This window comes from Bufo gargarizans, chromosome 1 (genome assembly GCF_014858855.1).
Source record: "Bufo gargarizans isolate SCDJY-AF-19 chromosome 1, ASM1485885v1, whole genome shotgun sequence".
Classification (NCBI taxonomy): domain Eukaryota; kingdom Metazoa; phylum Chordata; class Amphibia; order Anura; family Bufonidae; genus Bufo; species Bufo gargarizans.
In genome coordinates, this window is record NC_058080.1 from 548635787 (window position 1) to 548661272 (window position 25486).

Consider the following 25486-nt stretch of genomic DNA (forward strand, 5'->3'; position numbering starts at 1 on the left):
CGAGTCTTCAGGCCTCCAAGTAATATGTACATTACCATGCTAAGTATGAGAGATTTTCAAAACAAGTACAAAGGAAAAGTGAAGCAGTTGCCCGTTGCAAACAATGATAATCCAGCTCTTAATTTTTAGAGGTCCTTTGGCACGCTAAAACAGTAAGCTTTTGATAGATTGTGCCCTTATTTGATGATGAGTTGCAGTCCTGATTAGTGTGGTGATTTTTATGTCTCTTTACAATAGTTTGATACCTGAAAGAAAGCATGGGGTGAAATCCGAAAGGTTAAGCCTAGCAGTTCTTCATAGATGTAATGGCTTCCAGTCACATGCTCAACAGGTAAATCTTCCAGGTTTGGAGATTTTCTGCAAAAAATACATAAAACAATTAGACCATTGGAGGAGGGGGTTATTGAGCAGAGGCAATGTTTTTAGAAAGTGAAAATTTGACCTAAAAACCCCCTTAATTGTGTAGTTAATAAAAGACTACAGCAGCAGATCCACAGGGTGTACAAGTATAGCCATTTTCTGCGATGTAATGAACTAGAGTTGTTTCGATACCAACATTTTGATTCGGGGACAAGGTGACCCAAAAAAAAAAAAAAAGTTTTTCTTTCTGTTCACCGCATTTTTTTATATTTTGGACTTTTCAGGCGTGGCGATATGTAATACTTTATTTATTGTTTATATATAAAACTGGGAAAGGGGGTGATTTATACTATTTTGGTGTATTTTTTAAACTTTTTTTTACAGTTTATTTAATAACCATTTTCCCCCTTAGGGTTAGGACCTGGGATCTTTTAATCCCTTGTCCTATTTATCCTGATAGATCTCTATTAGGGTGTATAGGATCTTACACTGCCCCTGCTGCCCTGTGTACACAGCAGCAGGGAGCTGACCATGGCAGCCAGGGCTTCAGTAGCGTCCTGGCTGCCATGGTAACCGATCGGATCCCCAGGATTACACTGCTGGGGCTCCGATCACAACTGCCACTGCCACCAATGAGAGCAGGTGAGGGGACTCTGTGGCCACTGCCACCAACGATTTTAATACTGGCACTGCGCCACCAATAATTTTAATACTGGGAACGGGACGGGGGGGGGACGCACTGCACCAATGATAATTAACGTTTAATATACAAATACAGCCGGCAGCAGAAACACATTGCCGGAACCCGACCTCTGACAGGGCGTTGCGATCAGCAGCAGTTAACCCTCTCAGGTGCGGCACCTGAGGTGTTAATTGCCACGGCTCACAGCACCCTGTCAGACAGGGTGCCGGCAATGCGTTTCTACCGCTTGTATTTGTAATGTATTAAACATTAGTTATCATTGGTGGCACAGTGGCCACAGCCCCTCCCCTCCTCCACTCCTCTGCACTCTCATTGGTGGCAGCAGCAGCACAGGGGGGAGAGAGAGACTGCTTCCTTCTCCCCGTGCTGAGAGCAGCGCGATCCATATTCTCCAATGCTGGGCTAGAGCCTAGTATCGATAAAAGGCAAATCCTGTTATCGTATAGATTACCGGGACAAAAGTATCGACTGGGTATCGAAAGTTCGATACCCTAAACAACCTTATAATAAACAGATTCAACTTTTTTCAGGTCAACTGAATAAGCTAGAAAAATAACAGTAGTTGTCACTTTTCTTCCCCATACTCCTTAGGAAATTCACAGTGCATCATATTTACCATCCATGGTTCCTTATTTTGGCCAGAAGTAAGAACAGATCTTAAAAGTTTTAAGAAAATAATTTCTCTCTTTTGCCACAATCTATGCACCTTTTTTGTCTATAAATATTTGGGAGAAACATCGATTGAACAAATAGGAACATAAAAATGTGCTTACTTGACTGCTCAGTCTGATATCTTACAGACCTTTACACAGTTCTATGGAAACCTACATCACTCTAGCACTGACAGGCCTGAAGCGGATATTCTTACATATTTCTCAAAGTTATCCTTTCCCACGCTGGACTCCGCACAAAAAGAGGCCCTCGATGTACCACTGTCTCTAGATGAGGTAAAACAAGCTATATCAGACCTTAACAAAATGGGAAATCCCTGAGTCCAGATGGCCTGCCCAAAGATGTATATGCTTAATATATGGACATTCTTGCTCCTGTATAGTTAACCACTTATTCAGCACCGGAGACTGGCTCGCTTTCTAAAACTGGATAAAGACCCCCTTGATTGTTGGTCATACAGACAGCATTGCTGAATATAAAATACAAAATTCTTACACGTATAATGGCCACTAGAGTCAATCAAGTAATTTTATCCCTGATACACCCTGACCAAACTGGCTTTATGCCTGGGAAATCTACCATGCATAATATAAGGCGGGTGCAGATGGTGACTCAGATAGGTTTTGCTATGGAGGCAGACTGGGCTCTGGCATCATTAGACATTGCCAAGGCGTTTGATTCCATGGAGTGGACTTTTCTGACTGGTTGCCTAAAAAAGTTCAGTTTCGGCCCTAAGTTCTTGCAATGGATCTCTCTGTTATGGGGCATGGCCAGATGCGGAGCTAAGAGGACACGCAGCGCACTAGCTCTGGCAGGTACCGCATAAATAAGCTGCACACAGCACTCCAGAACCCCCCCAAGCGCTGAGAGAGATGGGGCGCACACTCCGAATCCTCCCTGCACTCCTCCACAGTTCCCAGGCCAGCAAGCTGCGATTCCCCAGTAGAAGCCAAGGACAGCTTCACAATAAAGAGCAAACAGCTCCTTCAATAAGAAGCTCTTTTGAATGTATACATGAGGCACTTTTGTAGCGCTCATCACTTCAGAACAAAGAGATCTACTTATAGACAGAGTGCATAGCATACCTAAGCCTAAAAGTGAGCCCAATACAGCCCCTAGAGAAGTCATCGCCAGACATAATTCCTTCCACTTTAAAAGGAGAAAAATTACAAGAGCCGTCACAACAGCACAAGACCTCCCAGAGCGCTTCAAAAACATCTTGGCGTTTACAAATCTATCAGCTGCCAGTTTAAATAGACGGAGGGAATTTTCCACGGCCACCAAAGTCTTTAAGGAAAATAATATTGCCTACAAGTGGGGATACCCAGTCAAATTGATAGTCTCTAAGAATGGCATAACCCATGTCTTGACATCACCGAGAGAAGCCATGGCGCTACTGCAAAAATGGTCGCTGGTAACTCTGGATGAAGATGCAAGTTCTCCACTAAAGAAGAGACTGCCGACGCTTACTAAAGAATGGACATAATTAATGAGGACTTTCTCGGGCTGCTGATATCTGGGTTCATGTGAGTTAACCCTTTCTAATTTCAGGTACTGGGAGCAGTAATGGAGTGACCAACTTCTCTAATCTCCCCCCTGTAATATACTGGATAAATAGATGATCCAGTAGGTTCACTTAGAACCGGAAACTTGCCTAATCCACTGTTATAATTACAGTGTAATCTGTTACAGTTAGTGGTTTAACGGTTATTACCTTTACAATATATTTACTGTTTTATTTTTTTTATTTTTATTATCCCCCTTTTATTTTCTATTGTATCGTATTTAACAATGACATTTGTATATTCAACTTTTGTACTTCGGACGCTACCACTGTATTCACCATCTCTAGTATTAATACTAAAAGCCTTAATAGCCCTTTCAAAAGATCAATGTTTTGGAAAGAAGTAAAATTATTAAAATTTGATATAGCATGTGCCCAAGAGACCCACCTAAAGGATACTTTTAGATTGCAGCACAGGAACTTCACTAACATTTTTATCGCCCCAGCCTACAACTTAGCCTTTCAACTAATTAAAGAAATAATAGATGAAGACTGAAGATATATTATCCTCATCTGTAATATTAATAACCAGAAAACCTACAATTTCTGGGGAAACTGTGTGAAGTGTTCTTGCCTCCACCAGTAGTATACAACTGGAGTGGGCGGAGTAACTGGGCGGAGTGGCTTGAGTAATTGTGGAAAGGTTGGACTGGGCAGAGTAACTTTATGTAGTGTTTGGAGTGAGTAAAGATAGTAAACATTACACTAACCAATTGATTGATCAAATTTAAAAAGTGCACATGGCAAGCGTGATAGAGTGAGAAATATGCATTTCAACTTTTATTTATTTATATAGCACATTTAATTGCAATGTTGTTGCCCAAAGTGCTTCATAGTTACATTAAAACATACATTTATAAAAACATTAGCAGCCGATTTGGGTAGGTGGGCTTGAAAATGAGGGAGAGGTGGCAGTTTGGAAATCATGTCCTGATTTTCCAGCTCACACTCTAGCTTTTGTCACTCTGCTGGCTGCTCACACACCTGGGTTCCTATGGGAACTCACTCTACAGCAAGGGCAGAGAAGAGCGGTTAAAAACAAACAGCTCCAACTTGCTCACCTCACTGGCGGTTGCCATCTTCAAACGGTTGTAGTTTAAAAAATTATAAATCCTACAGCAAAGAGCTTTAAAAATTGTGAGAATCACAAGACCCAGACCTACATTTTGATGCATAGTATGTCTCTAAAAATGAAGGCACAGTCACAGTTTAGAAATTGCTCTTCAAATTTGAGGTGGCTACAGTGGAGTTTCAATGAATATCAATGTGCAGAGTGAGTTGCAAACAAATGGTCATATTGTGAAAACTATCAGGACTATGGCTTAGCCTTTTCAGTGGCAGCAGGGATAGCTGAACGTTTTGATATAAGATTTGTGTAGGTGGGCTTGAAAATGAGTGGTGGCAGTTTAGAAATCATGTCCTGATTTGTCAGCTCCCACTCTAGTTTTTAACATTCCGCCATTCATTCCTATGGGACCAATTTCGCCACAATAATGCAGATATTTTGTGAACCATTCGGTGAAACGTTCCACAAAGTAGGAATGATCCGCACCAATCGGGAACAATCCGCACGTTTCGGTATATTACCGTCTATGTAGTGTAAAAACTGTAGGAGGAGTTAGTGTGGCAAATTTGGCTATAATAAGAATATATATGGGAGATAACAGTAAGTAGTCTTGCCATCCAAGAACACTTAATAAAATATATACACTAATCACCATTTACGCCCCTAATCGCCAACAACTTTCTTTCATTAAAGATTTATTATCAAAAATATCCAGCATAAAACAAGGATCACTGCTTATATGTGGAGATTTCAATTTACCCCCGGCACCCATCATGGATAAATCCTCCCATCCAGATTCCAGACACTCATCACAGCTTCTCCTATCAGAAGACCTGTACGATATGTGGAGAGTACTTCATGCCTCTGAGCGTGATTATATATTCTACTCCCATCCACATAAAACATACTCAAGAATTGACCTCATTATCGTAGATAAATGGTTATTACAAAAAATCCAGGCCAGCATTGGCTCAATAACCATGCACTAGTGTCATGCCAAATTTCGGAAAATTCTAAGAATTATTCATATCCTCCCTGGAGATTAAATAATTACTTATTAACGAATCCTGACTATAAAAAACAAATACAGGAATATTTTTCCTTCAACTGCACTGCAGATTGTTGTGCTTTTCCATAAGTGTATAAACATTTATCTAAATATCCTAGTTATAGTGGATTTGATTATATATACACCGTACTGTATTTTAAAAGATGGCATAGAGAGAGTTCATGGGAAGGGCACTATTTATAAAGGTTTCTTCTCATCAATATACCAGTCTGAAAAGAGGCCTTCCTGTCAACATATAAATTTATAGCCGAGATAAGGATTCTCTGGATGCAGCTGGTGCTAATTACATCTACAGTTTGGTATCTGCTAATGAAGAAGAAAGTCAGTAATATCCATGTACACTTATAATCAACCTTAGTTTTGTATAACAAAATCAATAAGACATATGAATTGTGTTATATTGTTGTGTCTTTTTAAGGACATTTATGCATCTGATATCGTATATATTTTTGGAACGCATATATTCCTAGAATGATCAAAACAGTTTAAGTATGGCCTTTGTTAAGGAGTATCTGTAAAGATCTGGTATTTTACTAACAATCAATTAACAGTTGGTGTAGCAGGGGAGGCATGGATATCTCCATGAGAAAACAAAGCTCATTCATATTATTATTGGTCCCATAATTTAACAATGTGAGAAACATTCAAATGGCATCTAGAAGTCTGTCCCTAATTGGTAAGAAGTGTCAAAATTAATCCGTTAGCTTTGATTTAAGCTTCCAGATGCCAGGCGTGTGTAGTGAAGACTTGCATAGTTAACTCTTTAGGGCATTAAGCTTATGACTTATACAACAGTGCCACCTAGGTATGAGTAGGTAACACTACACCAGTAGCAAAAGTGCATTCTGGGTAGTGTTAGGACATCACATTCCTCATCAATGTACACGCCTATCCGACAAGGATTGGAAAGTTCCAATCTAGGAAGGTGTGTTCATCTGATAAGTTTTTGGTTAAGAAACCACATACGAGTGGTAAAGGAGGAGGAAAAACAAAAGAAAGGGAAATCCGTGGAGAAGATCCTAATTTTAGAACATTCGGAGAGCTGACTTCCCCGAGACTCTGTACATCACTTAACCATTGGGTAATGTTTGTTTTTGTCATGTGTAGTATCGATATAAATTATCGGGCTTGATACTTAGCCAATCCCGCTTATTGCGGATGTATATAGTGTTAGTACTACATTAATCTTGGCGGCATTCAGTGAAAATGCATATAACTGAATACAAGATCTGATATTGATAACAAGAGAGCTTCTCTGTTGGGAATCTTTATATTCCCTAGTTTGATATCATGCCAATAATGTATAAGTTTTATTGCAATACTACTTATACAATCCGAGATTGGTCATCATTTTGGGCAGAACAAGGGCTCGTATCTGTCATTTTCTATATTGAAATTCTGTGCATAATCAATTGATTGGGGCAATATCTTATAAATTTTAAGTAGAATATTTGCATTGCATTCATGTGCTGGTTGGATAATAGATTGTGAGGACACTGGTCTTGGTGCTATAAATGTCCTGTTGGCACCATCTAGTGGCAGATTTTGGGTACTACAGTTTTCCTCCTATCATTGGGTTTTATACTCATTTTTATTGATCGTATCTAAATTATTGTATAATAAATCATTTATATTTTTGCTTGTACCCTGCTCTTACTGATTGCACAAAATAATTAGGTTCTCGATCGAACTCTTGAGGTGTCTATATGTCCACCTCGCGGATCAATATCATTTGAATAATTTTTCTTTTGATCCATATTTTTTGTATATATAAAGCATTTGCTTTATATCCAAAATGTCTCCACAATCACTTTGTGTTGTGCGCATAAAGCATTTATAAAGGGGGCAACTGATAAAAATAGCTGCTCATAACAAGAAATTTAAGATTACACTTACCGGTAATCACTTTTCCATAAGCCCATGACAGCACCCTTGAGAGACCGCCTCCATCCAGGACAGGAAACAGGAACTTTCGTGGAGAGCTCATAAGGAGGAGCATGGCCCCGAGACCACCAGTTAATCGCAAGAACTTGTCCTAAACCACACTCTTCTTTTTTTTTTTTTGTATATATGATTTTATTTTTATTTTTTTCATATATATATATATATATATATATATATATATATATATATATATATATATATATATATATATATATATATAGCATTAATTCTATACAGGGTGGGAATAAACCCAGGTGCTGTCATGGGCTTATGGAAAAGTGATTACCGGTAAGTGTAATCTTAAATTTCCCTTGCGCCCATGACAGCACCCTTGATAGACGACTAGAATAGAAATCCCTTTATTTCTTAGGGTGGGACTACCGCCTGGAGGACTTTCCTACCGAAGGCTAGCTGTTCTCTATTGCCTAGGTCTAATCTGTAGTGACGAAAGAAGGTGCCAGGCGACTGCCATGTGGCTGCTCTACAAATCTGTTCTAAGGTAGCGTCGGCCCTTTCTGCCCAAGTGGTGGAGGCTGATCTTGTGGAATGAGCACCAAAACCCCCCCCGGGGGAGCCTTTCCAGCTGAAGAATAGGCCAAATTAATGGCTCTCACTATCCATCTGGAAAGGGTTTTAGCAGAGGCTGGGAGACCCTTATTTTTCCCACTAAATTGAATGAAAAGTTTTGAGGTTTTCCTCCACTGACTAGTAACCTCTAGATAATGAGATAGGCATCTTTTTACATCTAAACAGTGCAGTTTTTCCTCTTTTTCATTTCTCGGATTTTGACACAGGGAAGGAAGGATAATGTCCTGTGTTCTATGAAACATAGAAACCACTTTCGGTAAGAAGGAAGGGTCTGGTTTAATGAGTACCCCATCATCTAGGATGTTAGTGTAAGGAGGCGAGGTAGAGAAGGCCGAAATCTCACCAACCCTCCTTGCTGAGGTAATTGCCACAAGAAACGCTGTTTTGAAGGACAAGATTTTTATGGGTAACTGTTTAAGTGGCTCAAAGGGAGGCTCTGTAAGGCTAGTGAGGACCAAGTTGAGGTCCCAGGGGGGAACTGAAGGTCCAGATATAGGCCTAAGCCTGCTGATGGCTTTAAAGAATCTTCGGACCCACGGGTGGCTAGCGATGGGAGAATCAAAGAATGCACTCAAAGCGGATACCTGTACTTTAAGAGTACTTGGCCTCAAATTTTTTTTCATGTCCAGCTTGCAGAAAATCTAAAACCTTACACATAGGTGGGGGATTTAAAGGATTCACCGGATCTTTTGCAAACTTCTGGAAGGTGTTCCAAATTCTGAGATAAAGAGGAGGTGACATCCTTTCTGCAGGATAGCAAAGTGGAAACTACATTCTTGGAGAGTCCTCTACTTTCTAGGATTTTCCCCTCAAGAGCCATGCTGTTAGGTGTAACTGCTTCACACTCGGATGATTGACTGTTCCTTGGGATAGAAGGTCTTGCCTCTCCGGGAGAATCCAAGGGTCCGTCAAGGATAGCTTCCTCAACCAGGTGAACCAGGTTCTTCTGGGCCAGAAAGGAGCAATTAAGATCACTGTCGTTCTTTCTTGTCTCAACTTTTGTAAGAATCTTGGAAGAAGTCTTAATGGAGGAAAGGCGTAGAGGAGCTGGTTCAGCCAGTGAAGGGAGAAGGCATCTATCCCTGTTGGTGAATCTCTCGCGCTGAGGGAAAAGAAAAGATGACACTTTCTGTTTTCTCTGGTGGCAAATAAGTCCAGATGAGGACGACCCCAAAGTTGAATTATTTGATCGAACACCATTTGATTCAGACACCATTCCCCCTGGTCTAGTGTATTTCTGCTTAAGAAATCTGCCACCTTGTTTTCTGTACCTTTTAGATGTACTGCCATAAGGGACGGAACAGAAGGAATTATAAGGGAAAAGATATCCGTTGTTAACTGCATAAGATTTTTTGATCTGGTTCCTCCTTGTTTGTTCAGATAGGAGACAACTGTGGCGTTGTCCGAAAAAACTTTTATAGATTTTCCCTGCAGTAAAGGAAGAAACTCTTTTAAGGCGAAAAAGACCGCTCTCAGTTCCCTCATGTTTTGGGAGTCTAGACTCTGCTCTCTTTCCCAAACACCTTGTCTTAAGTACCCTTGGCAACAGGCCCCCCAACCGGAAGGACTTGCGTCGGTGGTAAGGGTAACAATTTTGTTGGATCCAAGGGAGCCCCTGGGACAGGTTTGCAGGATTCAGCCACCAGTGAAGGGACTGGATCACTTGGGGGGTGAGTGTGAGAGGTGTATCTAATGGGCGGAGGGAACCCTGCCACTCCTTCAGAATTTGCCACTGTAGGGGTCTGGAGTGAAGATGGCTCCAACTGACCGCTGGTATAGTGGAAGTCATTCTGCCCAAGACCGCCATTGCTTGTCTGATAGTAGGGTTCTTTGTCGATATCAGGGACTGAACCTGTTGTATTAATCTCTGAATCTTGTCTTGGGGTAGAATACAGAGTAGTTTCTTTGAGTCCAGCATCATTCCCAGAAAGATACAAACTTGGGAAGGTATTAGATGTGATTTTCCCCCGTTTATTTGCCAGCCGAGGTCTTCTAGGATCTGCACTACTTTTTGAGGTGTACTTCGAGAAGGGATTCTGACTCCGCTACCACCAGGAGATCGTCTAGGTAAGGAATCACTAGAATGTCTCTGTCCCTTATATGAGCCATGACTTTCGTGAAAAGTCTGGGAGCTTGAGAAATCCCAAAGGGAAGGGCTGTATATTGTAGGTGCTGAATGTGACCTCCTATTGAAACAGCGACTCTGAGGAATTTTTGACAGTCTAGCCGAATAGGGATGTGATAGTACGCATCTCTTACATCTATCGTAGCCATGAAGCAGCCCCTGAAAAGATGTTTTACAACTGATTGGATCGACTCCATTCTGAATTTTTTGTAAGAGAGGAATTGATTTAAAACCTTTAGATTTATGATAGTTCTGAATGTTCCATCCGGTTTGGGGACCAGAAAAAGGGAAGAGTAGAAACCCCCGCCTTTCTCCGCCTCCGGCACCGGAATTAGAACATTTTTTCGAAGTAGGGATGCAATCTCCTGTTGTAAAGCTAGATTTTTTCCCGGGTTTCCTAGAAAATTCGTAATTTTGAATCTGTCCGGTGGGTGGGAGACAAACTCTAGACAAAACCCTTCCTTTATAACGCTTAAAATCCAGGGACTTGAGGAGATTTTTTCCCAAGCGTAAAGGAAGAGAGAAAGTCTGCCACCCACGGGAGAGAAACAGTCATTGCTGTGATGGTTTAGAGGTTGAGGAGGATTGGGAACTGAAGAGGAACCCCTTGCTTTTCCTATTCTTGTTGTCTGCTCTGAAGTCTTTCCTTTGCCCCCTAAAAAAATCCTTCTTGTTTTTGCGAAAAAAACGTTTTTTCGGGGGTCTGGAGACAGGGAATCCTTTTTTATTGTCCGAGGCTTTATCCAAAAGGTCGTCTAAGACGGACCCAAAAAGATAATCGCCCTGACAAGGAATTGCGCAAAGCTTATTTTTAGATCCAGTGTCTCCCGACCATCCTTTTAGCCAAATAGCTCGTCTGGCTGAATTTGAAAGAGCAGCTGACCTAGCATTTAATTTTAAAGCATCTGCCGATGCGTCAGAAATAAAGTCTACTGCTTTAAGTAGAGTGGGAAAAACGGCTAACAATTGATCTCTCGGGGTCTTATTCTGAATGTGAGATTCTAATTCTTCTAGCCATAATTTCAGAGACCTAGTAGTGGATGTGGCGGCAATATTTGGTTTGAACGCTTGAGCTGAGGTCTCCCAAACTTTTTTTTAGGTAAACCTCTGCTCGCTTATCCATAGGGTCTTTAAGAGAACCCAAGTCCTCAAACGGTAGGGCCGATTTTTTTGAGATTTTTGCAACAGGTGCATCCAATTTAGGAGGTCTGTCCCAGTTTACTGAGTCTGCCTCGTCAAAGGGATACTTCCTTTTCACATTTTTTGGGACAAATTTTTTTTTATCGGGTCTTTTCCATTCCTTCTGTATTAAAAACTTTATATTCTCGTTTACGGGAAACACTCTAGATTTTTTCTGCCCGAGGTCACCAAACATGATATCCTGAACGGATTTTGGGTCTTTGGGTTCGTCTACTTTCATGGTCGCACGAACTGCTTTTAGTAAAGCTTCCGTATCATCCGGGGACGAGTCTGGGCTATCTAGGATTTCTCCTGTATCACTATCCTCTAAAGGATCCGAGTCAGATTTATTAGCCGTGCCTGATCTGGTTCCAAGGGAGGTTGAGGCTACAGAGGGAAAGCTCTTCTTGAAATCTTTCAGGGAATCCGAGACCTCTGTCTTCACCATCTCCCTAATACTCTGCAGAAGGGATGGGGACTCCTCCTCCACTAGTTTCTCAATGCAACATTGACATAGTTTTTTCAACCAAGAGGGGGCCAGTTTCCTTTTACAGACGGCACACTCCTTCCCTCTGGTCTTTGAAATTGCCTTTCTAGGGCCCTCTTTTATAGTCTAAAATGCAAGAAGGAAAAAAGAGGGGAAAGGAGATTTAGCCTAACTAAAAAGAAATAAGTGATGGGGAATGATCCCCCTTACCCCACCAGGAGTACCGGTCTGCTCTCATGACCCTCCTGTTGATCGGCGCGTTGGGCACTCTCCTCCATGCTGCTGTGGGATAGAGCGACTCCCCGGATCCAAAATAAATCTGGCTTCCTATAAGGCTGGCTGGCTGGGCTGCTGCTGACCGTGCGCCTGTGGGTCCAAACCCCTCGGTCGGGTCCTGCTGAAAACCCTCTGCGGCCCTAAGTAGGAGAAGGCACTTCCTACTTCCGGAACGCACGCTACATGCCAGACCCCAGCAGCAGGCACCAGACTCCGGCCGGCGGCTCCTAGAGGAGACTTATGCCGGAACAGGTAACCCCACTTTGATATAATCCTCAGGGGCCCTGCAGCCTAGCTTTCTCCTCTTCTCCACGAACCGTCTTCTGTCTAGGACAGGAAACAGGAACTGGTGGTCTCGGGGCCATGCTCCTCCTTATGAGCTCTCCACGAAAGTTCCTGTTTCCTGTCCTGGATGGAGGCGGTCTCTCAAGGGTGCTGTCATGGGCGCAAGGGAAATATAGGCTTCTCCAGACAGAAAAACTAAGTAAAGCCATAGCAGACCTGGTACATTCACATAAACTCAAAACTTTGTTCATAGCATATAAACAACGCCAAGATTTAAGATATGAGCTATATCAATTATACCAGCACAAACATGAACACTATCTGAGAAAAAGGAAAACACGCTTCTACTGGCAGGGGAATCAAGCAGGTTCCATGCTCGATTATAAGATGAAAACTAGAGCCGCTAAGCAGAAACTACACTTTGTAAACGATAACCAGCACAACAAACAGCAAAATTCTCGAGATATAGCCAATGTCTTCACCTGCTATTATTCCACACTTTATAATCTAAAGGATGACCCCTCCCCCAACCTACTAATGAAACGATTAAGTCCTTTTTGAAGGAGATTTCACTTCCAGAAATAGCAAGAGAACAAATAAATCTACCGTATTTTTCGCCCCATAAGATGCACTCCCCCCCCCCCCCCCCCCCCAAAAAAAAAACAAATGGGGGGAAAATGCTCCTGCGTCTTATGGGGCGAATGCTGACATTTTTCCATCGCAGGCTGCGATGTATGAGCAAGCGGGGAGGGACTGGGAGGAGGAGCTGGTGGTCGGCAATTGCGGTGGGGGCCGGTGCAGTCATTGTACTCCGGCCCCCACCGCTCCAGTGCTGCACTATACAAATATAAAATGTCTCATTCAATTAAAAGTGATTAAACATGCCCCCTCACTCCTAATATTACCGTACACCCTAACAGCTTCTGTAGAATGCAGGCAGGCCGGGCGGGCAGCAGCGTAACTCCCTGATGTCACGTGCCTGCGCTGCCTACTTTATGAATGAGTGAATCAGTGAGTGACGCGCAGGCCGCCCGGCCCGCCTGCGTTGTACAGACACTGTTAGGGTGTACGGTAATATTAGGAGTGAGGTGGCATGTTTAATCACTTTTAATTGAAAGACATTTTATATTTGTATACTGGAGCGGTGGGGGGGGGGGGTAATCTGTGGATGTCACTCAGGGCAGCCATTCACTACTCCCTTTGCAGAGCAGGGGAGGGGCAGAGATTGTTATTATTGCAGGTAAACAAAAGGGCCAGAAGAGAACCAGGGAAATGAGAAAATATTTTTTTACGTAAAACTGGGACTTATTTGAAAATGCTGATTTATTACCCTTTAGTATACTTAGAGATAACTATGATATACACGATAACAAATTTTACTAGTACCTGCAAGACACCTGTTATCGAAGAAAATGTCTCCACTGCCTGATTCTTCTAAACTTTCTCATTTACTATATAGCTCTTCTCATCATTTCAGGGCATTGCCCCCATCATATAACTATATGTTAGAAGCCATGGATGACTCCTTAGTTTCATATCGTCGTAAATGGGAAAAAGACCTGAACTGCTCTATCACTCCAGATCAATGGCAAACGTCTTTCTCAGTTGTACCCAGCTTATCTAAGTGTAAGAACCATCTAGAAAACTCAAGGAAGATTCTATACAGATGGTATCTTACTCCGTCCAGGCTAAATAACTTATATCCTGGTAAGTCTAATAAATGTTGGAGGTGCCTTGAACCCAAGGCAGACATAATTCATGTATGGTGGTATTGTAAAGATATTAAGGTATCTTAAAATATTAAGATTAAAGATCTTTGGTTAGCTATTGATGCAGGTATGTGGAGTTACCATATCTCTCTCCGCACAACAAGCCCTTTTGTCAGTAGACTTAGATTCCTTTCCATACGAGATCAGAATGGTGATTACGCATGTAATAATTGCTGCCAGATTAAAAATAGCTAGCTACTGGAAGAAATCAAATTCCCCTCCATTCGCCGAAGTCATAGGTATGATTAATGAGAACGGCTTATCAGAGAAACTAATAGCTTCTTCCATAAATAAAATACCCCCAGTTCATTAAGAAATGGAACGTATGTCTTAAGTTCTTCTTGAAAAAAATATCCCTACAATATTGAGATGTGTATGAATCAGTAGGACAAAAAGGTTAACCATCTGTAAAATCCAACTCATGCTTATGTCACCTACTTCCGTTATTTTTTTTTTTTTTGGGGGGGGGGGGGGGGTTGTCCCTTTTGTAACTTTATATTTTCTTATTTTTTTTCTATTTTATATACCTTGTGAATATTATTATTTTTTGCCTCATTTGAAAGAGCTGTCTATTCACAATGATTACGATCATGTGTTCTGTATCTGATTCAATGACCGACTATGCATCGCTGATCAAACATAAGACAATTTTAATGATTGTTAGAAAAAGAAATGTATCTCCCTGTTATATTCAGCCCCACTAGCAGACTTCTAATTAATGGAGAATTGTCCTCTAGCTAGCTTTATACTCCATAGAGGTACACCACAGGGATGCCCTCTGTCTCCCTTCTTTGGCCATAGACACACTGGCTATTGGAATACAAGACAGAGAATTGTATAAAAGGTATTCAACTGGGAGACAGGGAGGTACTGTCTCCCAACTGGAGAGAGTTCAGAGAAGAGCTACTAAACTGGTACATGGATTGCAGGATAAAACGTACCAGGAAAGCTTAAAGGCACCTTAACATGTATAGCTTGGAAGAAAGACGAGACAGAGGGGATATGATAGAAACGTTTAAATACATAAAGGGAATCAACAAGGTAAAAGAGGAGAGAATATTTAAAAGAAGAAAAGCTGCTACAAGAGGACATAGTTTTAAATTAGAGGGGCAAAGGTTTAAAAGTAATATCAGGAAGTATTACTTTACTGAGAGAGTAGTGGATGCATGGAATAGCCTTCCTGTAGAAGTGGTAGCTGCAAATACAGTAAAGGAGTTTAAGCATGCATGGGATAGGCATAAGGCCATCCTTCATATAAGATGGGGCTAGGGGCTATCCATAGTATTCAGTATATTGGGCAGACTAGATGGGCCAAATGGTTCTTATCTGCCGACACATTCTATGTTTCTATGTTAGGTATGTATTGGTTTATATGCAGATGACATGATTCTTCATTTAGGGTACTTTCACACTTGCGTTGTTTGATTCCGGCAGGCAGTTCCGTTGCCTGAACTGACTGCCTGATCAGGCAAACTGTATGCAAACGCATGTCATTTTTTCTGACTGATCAGGATCCTGATCAGTCAGAAAAATGCATTGCAATACCGGATCCGTTTTTCCGGTGTCATCAGGCAAAACGGATCCGTTTTTTTTTTTTTTTTTTTTTCATTTTTAAAGGTCTGCGCATGCGCAGACCGGAATGACGGATCCGGCATTCCGGTATTTTGAATGCCGGATCCGGCACTAATACATTCCTATGGAAAAAAATGGCGGATCCGGCATTCAGGCAAGTTTTTTTTCGCCGGAGATAAAACCGTAGCATGCTACGGTTTTCTCTTTTGCCCGATCAGTCAAAACGACTGAACTGAAGACATCCTGATGCAAACTGAACGGATTACTCTCCATTCAGAATGCATGGGGATAAAACTGATCAGTTATTTTCCGGTATAGAGCCCCTGTGACGGAACTCTATGCCGGAAAAGAAAAACGCAAGTGTGAAAGTACCCTTATCATCACTTGATTCAACGCTAATTTACTCCATTGCCATTACTGACGCATTCACAAGTTTCTCCGGAGAAATCTGTATATATGTCTCTTGGCAGAGCTAGATGACGGGCTACCCATATTCATCAGTAGAAAGTTGTAGATTCCTTTAAATATCCAGTCTTATTTATCACTAAATCATATTCACAAGCTCTGCAACTTAACATTTCTCCCCTACTGGCCTATACCTGCGATAAATGCAAGGTCTGGCAGTCACGGTCTCTGTCAGTTGCTGGCAAGATCAATCTGATTAAACTTACTATACTGCCAAAGAGTTCCAGCTGAGTTAGGGCTCATGCACACAAACGTATTTTTGTTGCATATCCGATCCGCATTTGCGGGTTAAATGCAGACCCATTCACGCCAGATTAAGGGTCCATTCACACATCCGTAAGCGTTTTACGGATCCGCAAAACACGGACACTGGCAATGTGCATTCCGCAGTTTGCGGACCGCACATCGCCGGCACTATAATAGAAAATGCCTAATCTTGTCCGCAATTGCGGACAAGAATAGGACAGGTTCTAGTTTTTTGCGGAAACGGAAGCACGGATGCAAAAGTGCGGATCCACAGAGCACATTCTGGCCCCATTGAAAATGAATGGGTCTGCATCCGTTCCGCAAAATTCCGGAAAAGATGCGGACGTGTGAATGGACCCTAATGCAGATTAATCCCTTTGTTCTCTGCATTTAATCTACAAGACAGTTTGTATCAGGATCATGCAAAAAGTGCTGCAGACTAGCAAACAGTGAGGGCGACTTGTTTGCTTCTGTCATTTATTCCTAAGTTTAGTGTCTTTAGTGGTATTAGGAGGACTAACATAACATTGCAGATGTTTAATAAAAATGATTCAGGTCATCTTTAAAAGTTTTTAACGCCCTGTTTACTTACGACACTTTGCTGCATGTCTGCATCTTAAGGTGGATTTAGAAGGGACGATCCTGCAGCCAATTGTTGGGAAGGAAGCATTCACATTTACATGCATCTCCTTCTCTATATGAGGACGAGGGATCGCTATTGTGATCCCTCGTTCTCATACAGATTCATGGTTTCTGGGCAGAAGATCGCTGTTTAGACAGCACGATCTGCTACCCAGAAACTATGAGCGTTTTGCTCATTTATCGAGTGATCGCTGGCACATTTACATGGGCAGATTGTCAGGAACGACAGTTTGCATGAACAGTCATTCCCAATAATCTGCCCAATTCTCGGGCCATCTAAATGCACCTTTACTGTGTCCTTTCGGACTGCCTTTAAAATTCATGTTTGTGCAAAGAAGACAGTGAGAACCAAATGAGCCGCATTTTGAGAGACTAAAACAGCAAAGAAACCTTAAATTTAGACAACGAGTATACGAAAAATAACACACCTCTGACCCTCCTCCACAAAATAAAGTGAGGTGATACCGCTATCTTTTCCTGGACCATCTGTGAAAAAATTTGCCAGAGAAGACTTCAACTCTGCCAGAGTTTCCTTGCTCAGTTTCTGTGGAGAAAACATTAGTTATACATCTAAGGCTTGTTTCACACCTCCGATATGAATTACAGCAGGCTGTCTGGCTGATTTTCCACATTGTCTGACAAAATGCGGCCGGATCTCCACCGGACCCAATTATACTTAATGGGGCCAGCGGGCATTCCATCTGTATCCGGAAAATTCTGACAGGCTGTTCTCTGAAGGATTAGCCTGCCGGAATTCACACCGCAGGTGTGCAACTAGCCTAAAAAAAAATAAAAAAAAAATGATTATAGACTGTAAAAGCACATAAAAAGAAAAGTTTCTATACCTGCGGATGAAAATACACTATGGCCATAACATGATCTTTTCTGCTCGTCCTGACTGTGAGCTGCTTCCAGTGACCCTCATATGTCTCTGGACTGTAGACTACATATGGTGATGCCCTAGAATAAACAAACACACATACAGTTAGATTGTACAAGGTACCTTCCCATATGTGCCCCTCAATAGTTTACTATTGGAACAATTTTGTATCTGACGGTAGCAGTTGGGATCAGCACAATCAAAACAATGGATTCTACGTTTCTATGTCCTGCTATGGAAGCCAGACAAGTGCATAACCTTATAAGCTGTGTCTAGCGTTTACGTGGGCCGACTGAGCAGGCAATTATCCGGACAACACTGTTCCTTTCAGATAACTGCCTGCTCATCAGCAATCACCTCCACAGCATGGGGATGAGCGATTGCTACTGCCGTCTTCATACACATTCATTGTTTCTGGGCAGCAGATCCCCGTTTATACAGTAAGATCTGCTGCCCAAAAATGATTTAGTGTGCTGTATAAAAAAAAATTAGTTTCTCCAATGACCAGATGCTTTGCTCTTTCTTGAGGTGATCTGTTGCACTTCTACAAGGGCCAATTAATCGGCTTGTTAATAGTGCCATGTAAATGCTCCTTTAGGCATAAAATTGTCTGAATAAAATTGATCTACAGTACAGACCAAAAGTTTGGACACACCTCATTCAAAAAGTTTTCTTTATTTTCATGACTATGAAAATTGTAGATTCACACTGAAGGCATCAAAACTATGAATTAACACATGTTGAATTATATACTTATCAAAAAAAGTGTGAAACAACTGAAAATGTCATATTCTAGGTTCTTCAAAGTAGCCAACTTTTGCTTTGATTACTGCTTTGCACACTCTTGGTCTTCCAACAGTCTTGAAGGAGTTCCCAGAGATGCTTAGCACTTGTTGGCCCTTTTGCCTTCACTCTGCGGTCCAGCTCACCCCAAACCATCTCGATTGGGTTCAGGTCCGGTGACGGTGGAGGCCAGGTCATCTGGCGCAGCACCCCATCACTCTCCTTCATGGTCAAATAGCCCTTACACAGCCTGGAGGTGTGTTTGGGGTCATTGGCCTGTTGAAAAATAAATGGTCCAACTAAACACAAACCGGATGGAATAGCATGCCGCTGCAAGATGCTATGGTGTAGCCATGCTGGTTCAGTATGCCTTCAATTTTGAATAAATCCCAAACAGTGTCACCAGCAAAGCACCCCCACACCATCACACCTCCTCCTCCATGCTTCACAGTGGGAACTAGGCATGTAGAGTCCATCCGTTCACCTTTTCTGCGTCGCACAAAGACACGGAGGTTGGAACCAAAGATCTCAAATTTGGACTCATCAGACCAAAGCACAGATTTCCACTGGTCTAACGTCCATTCCTTGTGTTCTTTAGCCCAAACAAGTCTCTTCTGCTTGTCGCCTGTCCTTAGCAGTGGTTTCCTAGCAGATATTCTACCATGAAGGCCTGATTCACACAGTCTCCTCTTAACAGTTGTTCTAGAGATGTGTCTGCTGCTAGAACTCTGTGTGGCATTGACCTGGTCTCTAATCTGAGCTGCTGTTAACCTGCGATTTCTGAGGCTGGTGACTCGGATGAACTTATCCTCCGCAGCAGAGGTGACTCTTGGTCTTCCTTTCCTGGAGAGGTCCGCATGTGAGCCAGTTTCTTTGTAGCGCTTGATGGTTTTTGTGACTGCACTTGGGGACACTTTCAAAGTTTTCCCAATTTTTCAGACTGACCGACCTTCATTTCTTAAAGTAATGATGGCCATTCGTTTTTCTTTACTTAACTGCTTTTTTCTTGCCATAATACAAATTCTAACAGTCTATTCAGTAGGACTTGTATAGAAAGGACTGGCACTCACACAAAGGACCGGTCCTTTCTAAACAAGTATGTGCGGATCTTCCCTGGACACGCGCACCGCATCACTGTAAGCGGAGTGCCGTCTGTATCTTCTTTGGATCTATTCAGTAGGACTATCAGCTGTGTATCCACCTGACTTCTCCACAATGCAACTGATGGTCCCAACCCCATTTATAAGGCAAGAAATCCCACTTATTAAACCTGAAAGGGCACACCTGTGAAGTGAAAACCATTTCAGGTGACTACCTCTTGAAGCTCATCAAGAGAATGCCAAGAGTGTGCAAAGCAGTAATCAAAGCAAAAGGTGGCTACTTTGAAGAACCTAGAATATGACATATTTTCAGTTGTTTCCCACTTTTTTGATAAATATATAATTCCACATGTGTTAATTCATAGTTTTGATGCCTTCAGTGTGAATCTACAATTTTCATAGTCATGAAAATAAAGAAAACTCTTTGAATGAGAAGGTGTATCCGAACTTTTGGTCTGTACTGTATATCAGTCTAAAATGTAATCTATTCACTAGAAATGCATTATAGTATGTTTAAAATAAAAACCAAAACTAGATTTTTGTACTTACCGTAAAATCTGTTTCTCTTCCGCTCATTGGGGGACACAGGCTTGACCATGGGGTATAGCTGTTGCCACTAGGAGGCGGACACTAAGCACAAAGGTGTGAGCTCCCCCCTTCAGTTATACCCTTCCTACAAGGGACTAAGCTAAATCAGTTAGTGCAAAAGCAGTAGGAGAAGCCAGACACAAGAAAAAACACACTATGTACAAACCCAGAACCACACAGGCCCGAAAAGGCCCTTAAACAAAATAACAGGTGGGAGCAGTGTCCCCCAATGAACGGAAGAGAAACAGATCTTACGGTAAGTACAAAAAAATTGTTCTCATTGGGTGGGGGACAAAGGCTTTGACCATGGGACATTACAAAGCAGGGCGGAAGGGCGTGGCCCGGTCCTTAACACAGTACGCTTCCACAATAGCAAAACACGTCTCGGGCACTCTGGAATCACGAACAGGGAATCCGTTCGCCGGAAAGATGCCGTCTCAGACAGATAGACTCGAACGGCTCGTACCAAATCCAGGGTATGGAGCAACTGCTCCAAAGGATGAGATGGGTCCGGACAAAATGAAGGGAGAACAATCTCTTCATTTAGATGGAATTCCGGCACCACCTTCGGCAGGAAGGACTGCACAGGGCAAAGACTCACCTTATCCGGATGGAGGATAAGGAAGGGCGACCGACACGACAGAGCCGCAAGTTCCGACACTCGATAGAAGTAATTGCAACCAAAAAAGCCACCTTATAAGACAGGAAGCGCAGTGACACCTGCTGCAAATGCTCAAACCGAGAAGTTTGGAGAGTGTTGAGCACTAGATTAAGATCCCAAGGATTCACTGGAGGACGGAAAGGGGGCGGAAGAATGTTCCACCCCCTGCAGAAAAGTCTGAACCGCCAAAAGCGAAGCTAAATTCTGCTGAAAATGAGTGGAGAAAGCCGACACTTGCCCTTTGACAGAGCTGAGAGCCAGCCCCAAGTCCATTCCCGACTGCAGGAAAGCAAAAAGTCGAGGCAAAGAAAAACGAACGGGAGACAGCTGTTGCTGCTCGCACCAACTAAAGTAGGACTTCCAGGACCGGTGGTAGATTCCGGAAGACGACGGCTTCCTGGCCCGAATCATAGTCTGGACCATCGCAAACCCCGAGCTTTCAGTACGGCGGCTTCAACAGCCATGCCGTTAAATGTAGCAACCCTGAATGTGGGTGGAAGATCGGCCCCTGCGACATCAGGCCCTCCCAGAGAAGAAAGACGCCAAGATTCGTCGGCAAGAAGGGTGACTAGTGATACGAGCCACACCCTGCGCGGCCAATCAGATTGGCCGCGAGAATGATGTGCAGTCCCTCGGACCTGATCTTCTGGAGAAGACATAAGAGGCGGGAACACGCAAGGAAACGTGAACAGACTCCACGGCATCACCAGTGTGGGGTCCCTGGACCACAAAACGAAGTCCTCGATCCACATCCGGCCGACTCCACCTCTCGCAGATGGCTTGAAAGACCTGCAGGTGAAGAGCCCACTCGCCGGGATCGAGACGCTCCTGGCTAAGGAAGTCTGTGATCCAGTTGTCGACGCCGGGTATGTGAACTGCCGAAACATTTTTTCTCCACCCAGCTGAGAATCAGCGCCGTCTCCGCCATGACTGCCGGGCTCCTGGTGCCTCCTTGGTGATTGATGTACGCCACCTCCGTGGAGTTGTAGGACTGAACCGCAGCGGACAACCTCTGAGATGGTCAGCCCAATGTCGCCGAGAGCCGAATCGCCCTCAACTCCAGAACAGGAATGGAGCGCGCCTCATGTGACCATAACCCTTGAGGCTTGCATCAATTGTTAACACCTTCCAACAGAGAAGGAGGAACGCGCAATCCGACGTCAACATCAGAGACCATCCACCATCTGAGGGCCCGGCACACTGGGGCAAGGAGATGCATTGGCCAGGCAAGAAGGCTGGGGAGTGATCCCAGCTGAGCAGAATGGCTCGCTGAAACATTCTGGTATGGAATTGAGCATAGGGAACTGCTTCAAAAGGCAGAGACCATGTGCCCCAGAGCCCGCATGCAGCGACGAATGGGAACCGGAACAAGGGGAGAATCTGAAGATGGAGAGAGGCAAGAGCACCTTGGCATGACAAGTGTCCAGTATCATGCCCAGATAAGTCAACCGCTGCGATGGATAAAGACAAGACTTCTGCCTGTTCAGGATCCAGGTAGTCTAAAACAATGTTCAAGCTGTCCGCCGTCCCCTGGAACGACAGACCCTTCACCAGGATGTCGTCTAAGTAAGGGATCGTCACGATCCCTCTGGCATGGAGCAGGGCCACGACTGCAGTCAGAACCTTCGTAAAGGTAAAGAATCCCAGCAACCGCTGTTATGCTTGAAATTAAATGTCTTCTTTATTTCATATTAATTATGCGTTTCGGCAAACAGCCTTTAATCAATAGATAAAGAACCTTCGTAAAGACCCTCGGAGCCGTGGCGAGGCTGAACGGGAGGGCTACGAACTGGTAGTGAAATGGACCCACTGCAAACCGGAGAAACCTCTGATGACTGACGCATATGGGCACGTAAAGATAACCGTCCTTGATGTCTATCGAGGACAGGTACTCCCCCGGTTCCATAGACGCAATGACTGACCTCAGTGACTCAGTGCTCCAGACTAAAAATAAATACCTAGTAGCCATAAGCTCCTGAACTGAAAAAGGTCTCCACTGCGCTGCTGAGAACATCGGCGGCGGGGCAGAGAACTATCATCTCCTGTGCCCTGCCGCTGTATTCAACTGCAGAGCTGTGGCGGCGGGTCTAGTCGCAAATGGCGGCAAGACTAAAAAGTCTTGTCGCCATTTGTAAATTCTAAGTCGCGTTGGCGACCATTTTGGTCACCATCTGGAGCCCTGTGACTCCATCCAGAATCTGCAGACGCGAAGGAAACGGTTGAGCGCCTTGAAGTCCAGAACTGGACGGACCATCCCATCTTTTTTGGGAACCACAAAGATTGGAGTAAAACCCCTGAAAACGGTCTTGCGCAGGAATCGGAACAATCACACCTTGCTGCAGAAGCGTGCGAATTGCTAGAAAAAAAAAATGAATCTGCGGCTGCGGAGGATTTGAAATCCAGCTTGTAGCCCTCTGCAATGACCTTACCCACGCATCTTAAACGTGAGCCAGCCAAACATGCCGAAACACATGAAGCGGCTGCCCACCCGAACGGAGGGCGCAGGGAGCCGCCCGTCATGCAGCGGAGTTCTTAGTATTAAAGGACTTGGAGCCCTGTTAACAGGAACGCCAGGAAGGGCACGGCTTAGAAGGAAGGTTTCCGCATCTGATCTGTGGCCAACTTGTTGGACGCCCTCTTGGGGCTGGAAAAACTCCAAAAGGGGCAGGGAAAAAAAAAGGCTTCTGCTTTTTTGACCCATTAGACCACCCCTGTTATGTGGCAAATGGGTGTTCTTACCACCTGTAGCGTCCAAAATTATCTCATTCAGGCGCTTACCAAAAAGTCTGCTGCCGGTAAAGGGGAGGGCCATCAGGGTCCACTTTTAAGCATTATCTGCCGCCCAGTAGGAGAGCCATATGGTACAGCAAATAGCCACCAACAGGACTGACGAGCGAGCCATAAACCTGGCTGCGTCCAAAGATGCTTCACAAATATATGCACTGGAATGCGAGAGCTGCAGGGCCACATCTGCAAGTTCCCCCGAGGGGACTCCCGAGTAGAGACCCTGACATAAATTACTTGCCCACTCCCCCATAGCCTTGCTCACCCATGTAGAGGCAAACACGGCTGCAGCGCTGTGCCCACTGCTTCAAAGGCAGATTTTGCAAACGCTTCTTATCTTTGATATCAGAAAAAGAAGCCCCATCTGCCATTGGCAAGGGAGTATGTTTAGCCAAGCGGGAAACTGGTTGGTCCACTACAGGTGGAGCCGACCATTTCTTAGTCAAATCCTCCGGAAAAGGATAAAGGACGTTCAAGCGTTTTGGCAACATAAAACGTCTATCAGGGAAATTCCACTCATTGGAGAGAGAGGAAACACCTGGTGGATTGGGAAACACTTGTGCGAGCACCGGGACCTTCTAAAGGAAAAACCTGAGCTGGCAGATGACGGTGCGGGATCCTCAACCTGCAACGTCTCAATAACCGCCGTAATTAGATTGTCCTCCATGGAGGACAGTTTGGACGACTGACCCTCCGGCGAGACAACATCCTCATCTGAACCTCTCTCCTCAGAACATGCCTCTTCAACTGAGGACACGTTGGAGTGAGGCTCTCTAGTAGGAGGAGAGGGTACTGGGGGGCACTATGAGCAGTCTCCAAACTTTATACTCACCTGTCCGGCGTCTTCTGCCCCCCTGGCTCCAGCCGGATCACCACCTTCGGCGTTTGGCCCCTTGGTGAGGGACGCTATATCGGAAACAGAGGGGACCTGCGGTGGTCGGCCGTGGTGATGCGAATGATGGCGGGAGACAGAGGTTTTTACAGGAACCTCTGGTCCTCCTTTTCTTCTGGAGCACGGGAAGGAGCAGGGGGTTTGTGTGACCCCCTGGTCTCCCATCTCCTGGGTGGGAGTGCCTAAAGCTTCCCACTAAAGGAAAGAAGAAGAAGAAAAAAAAAAAAAAAAAAAAAACTGCAGACCTACAACACAGCGGGGTCTGCCTCCTACAGACACTAAGCTAAAACTGATTTAGCTTGGTCCCTGTAGGAGGGGTATAGCTGAAGAGGGAGGAGCTTACACTTTGTGCTTAGTGTCCGCCTCCTAGTGGCAACAGCTATACCTATGCTCAATGCCTGTGTCCCCCAATGAGACAGATGACAAAATGGGCTTAAAACTACAATGTTTAAAGGTAATCCAACATTGGTGACTATTTTGCAGAACAGTAAGATTTTAAAAAGTTCCTAATACCTAATATAATCTTGAAAAGCCTTGACAACCTTCTTGGTAATACAGGGAATGTGAATAGTGTCAAACGGCTCCACAACTGCACAAGTTCCTCCTTTGTACTTTCCCAGTCGAAATCCCACAGTCTTTTCTTTATTATTGGCACCAGAACCAATCAGAAATTCACATTTGTTCCTATACTCTGTCTGAGAGAAATTACAAAATGTATTTATACAAAAGACAAAAATACTATATATGTCCATACGCATAGATGCCAGCCAACAGCTCTCTCTCCTG

At 43.7% G+C, this 25486-nt stretch overlaps 1 protein-coding gene across 1 annotated transcript in view; it reads right to left on the reverse strand.

The window, feature by feature from the left end:
* Window positions 1–25486, reverse strand: part of TRMT2A (tRNA methyltransferase 2 homolog A) — a 54961-nt gene that overhangs the window by 21742 nt on the left and 7733 nt on the right. The window contains exons 4-7 of the mRNA XM_044275588.1: window positions 25214–25395; window positions 17858–17972; window positions 17441–17556; window positions 246–357 (exon numbers count right to left, since the gene is read on the reverse strand). Coding sequence (XP_044131523.1) covers window positions 246–357; window positions 17441–17556; window positions 17858–17972; window positions 25214–25395 — 525 coding nt within the window. The remainder of the gene's footprint in view (window positions 1–245; window positions 358–17440; window positions 17557–17857; window positions 17973–25213; window positions 25396–25486) is intronic.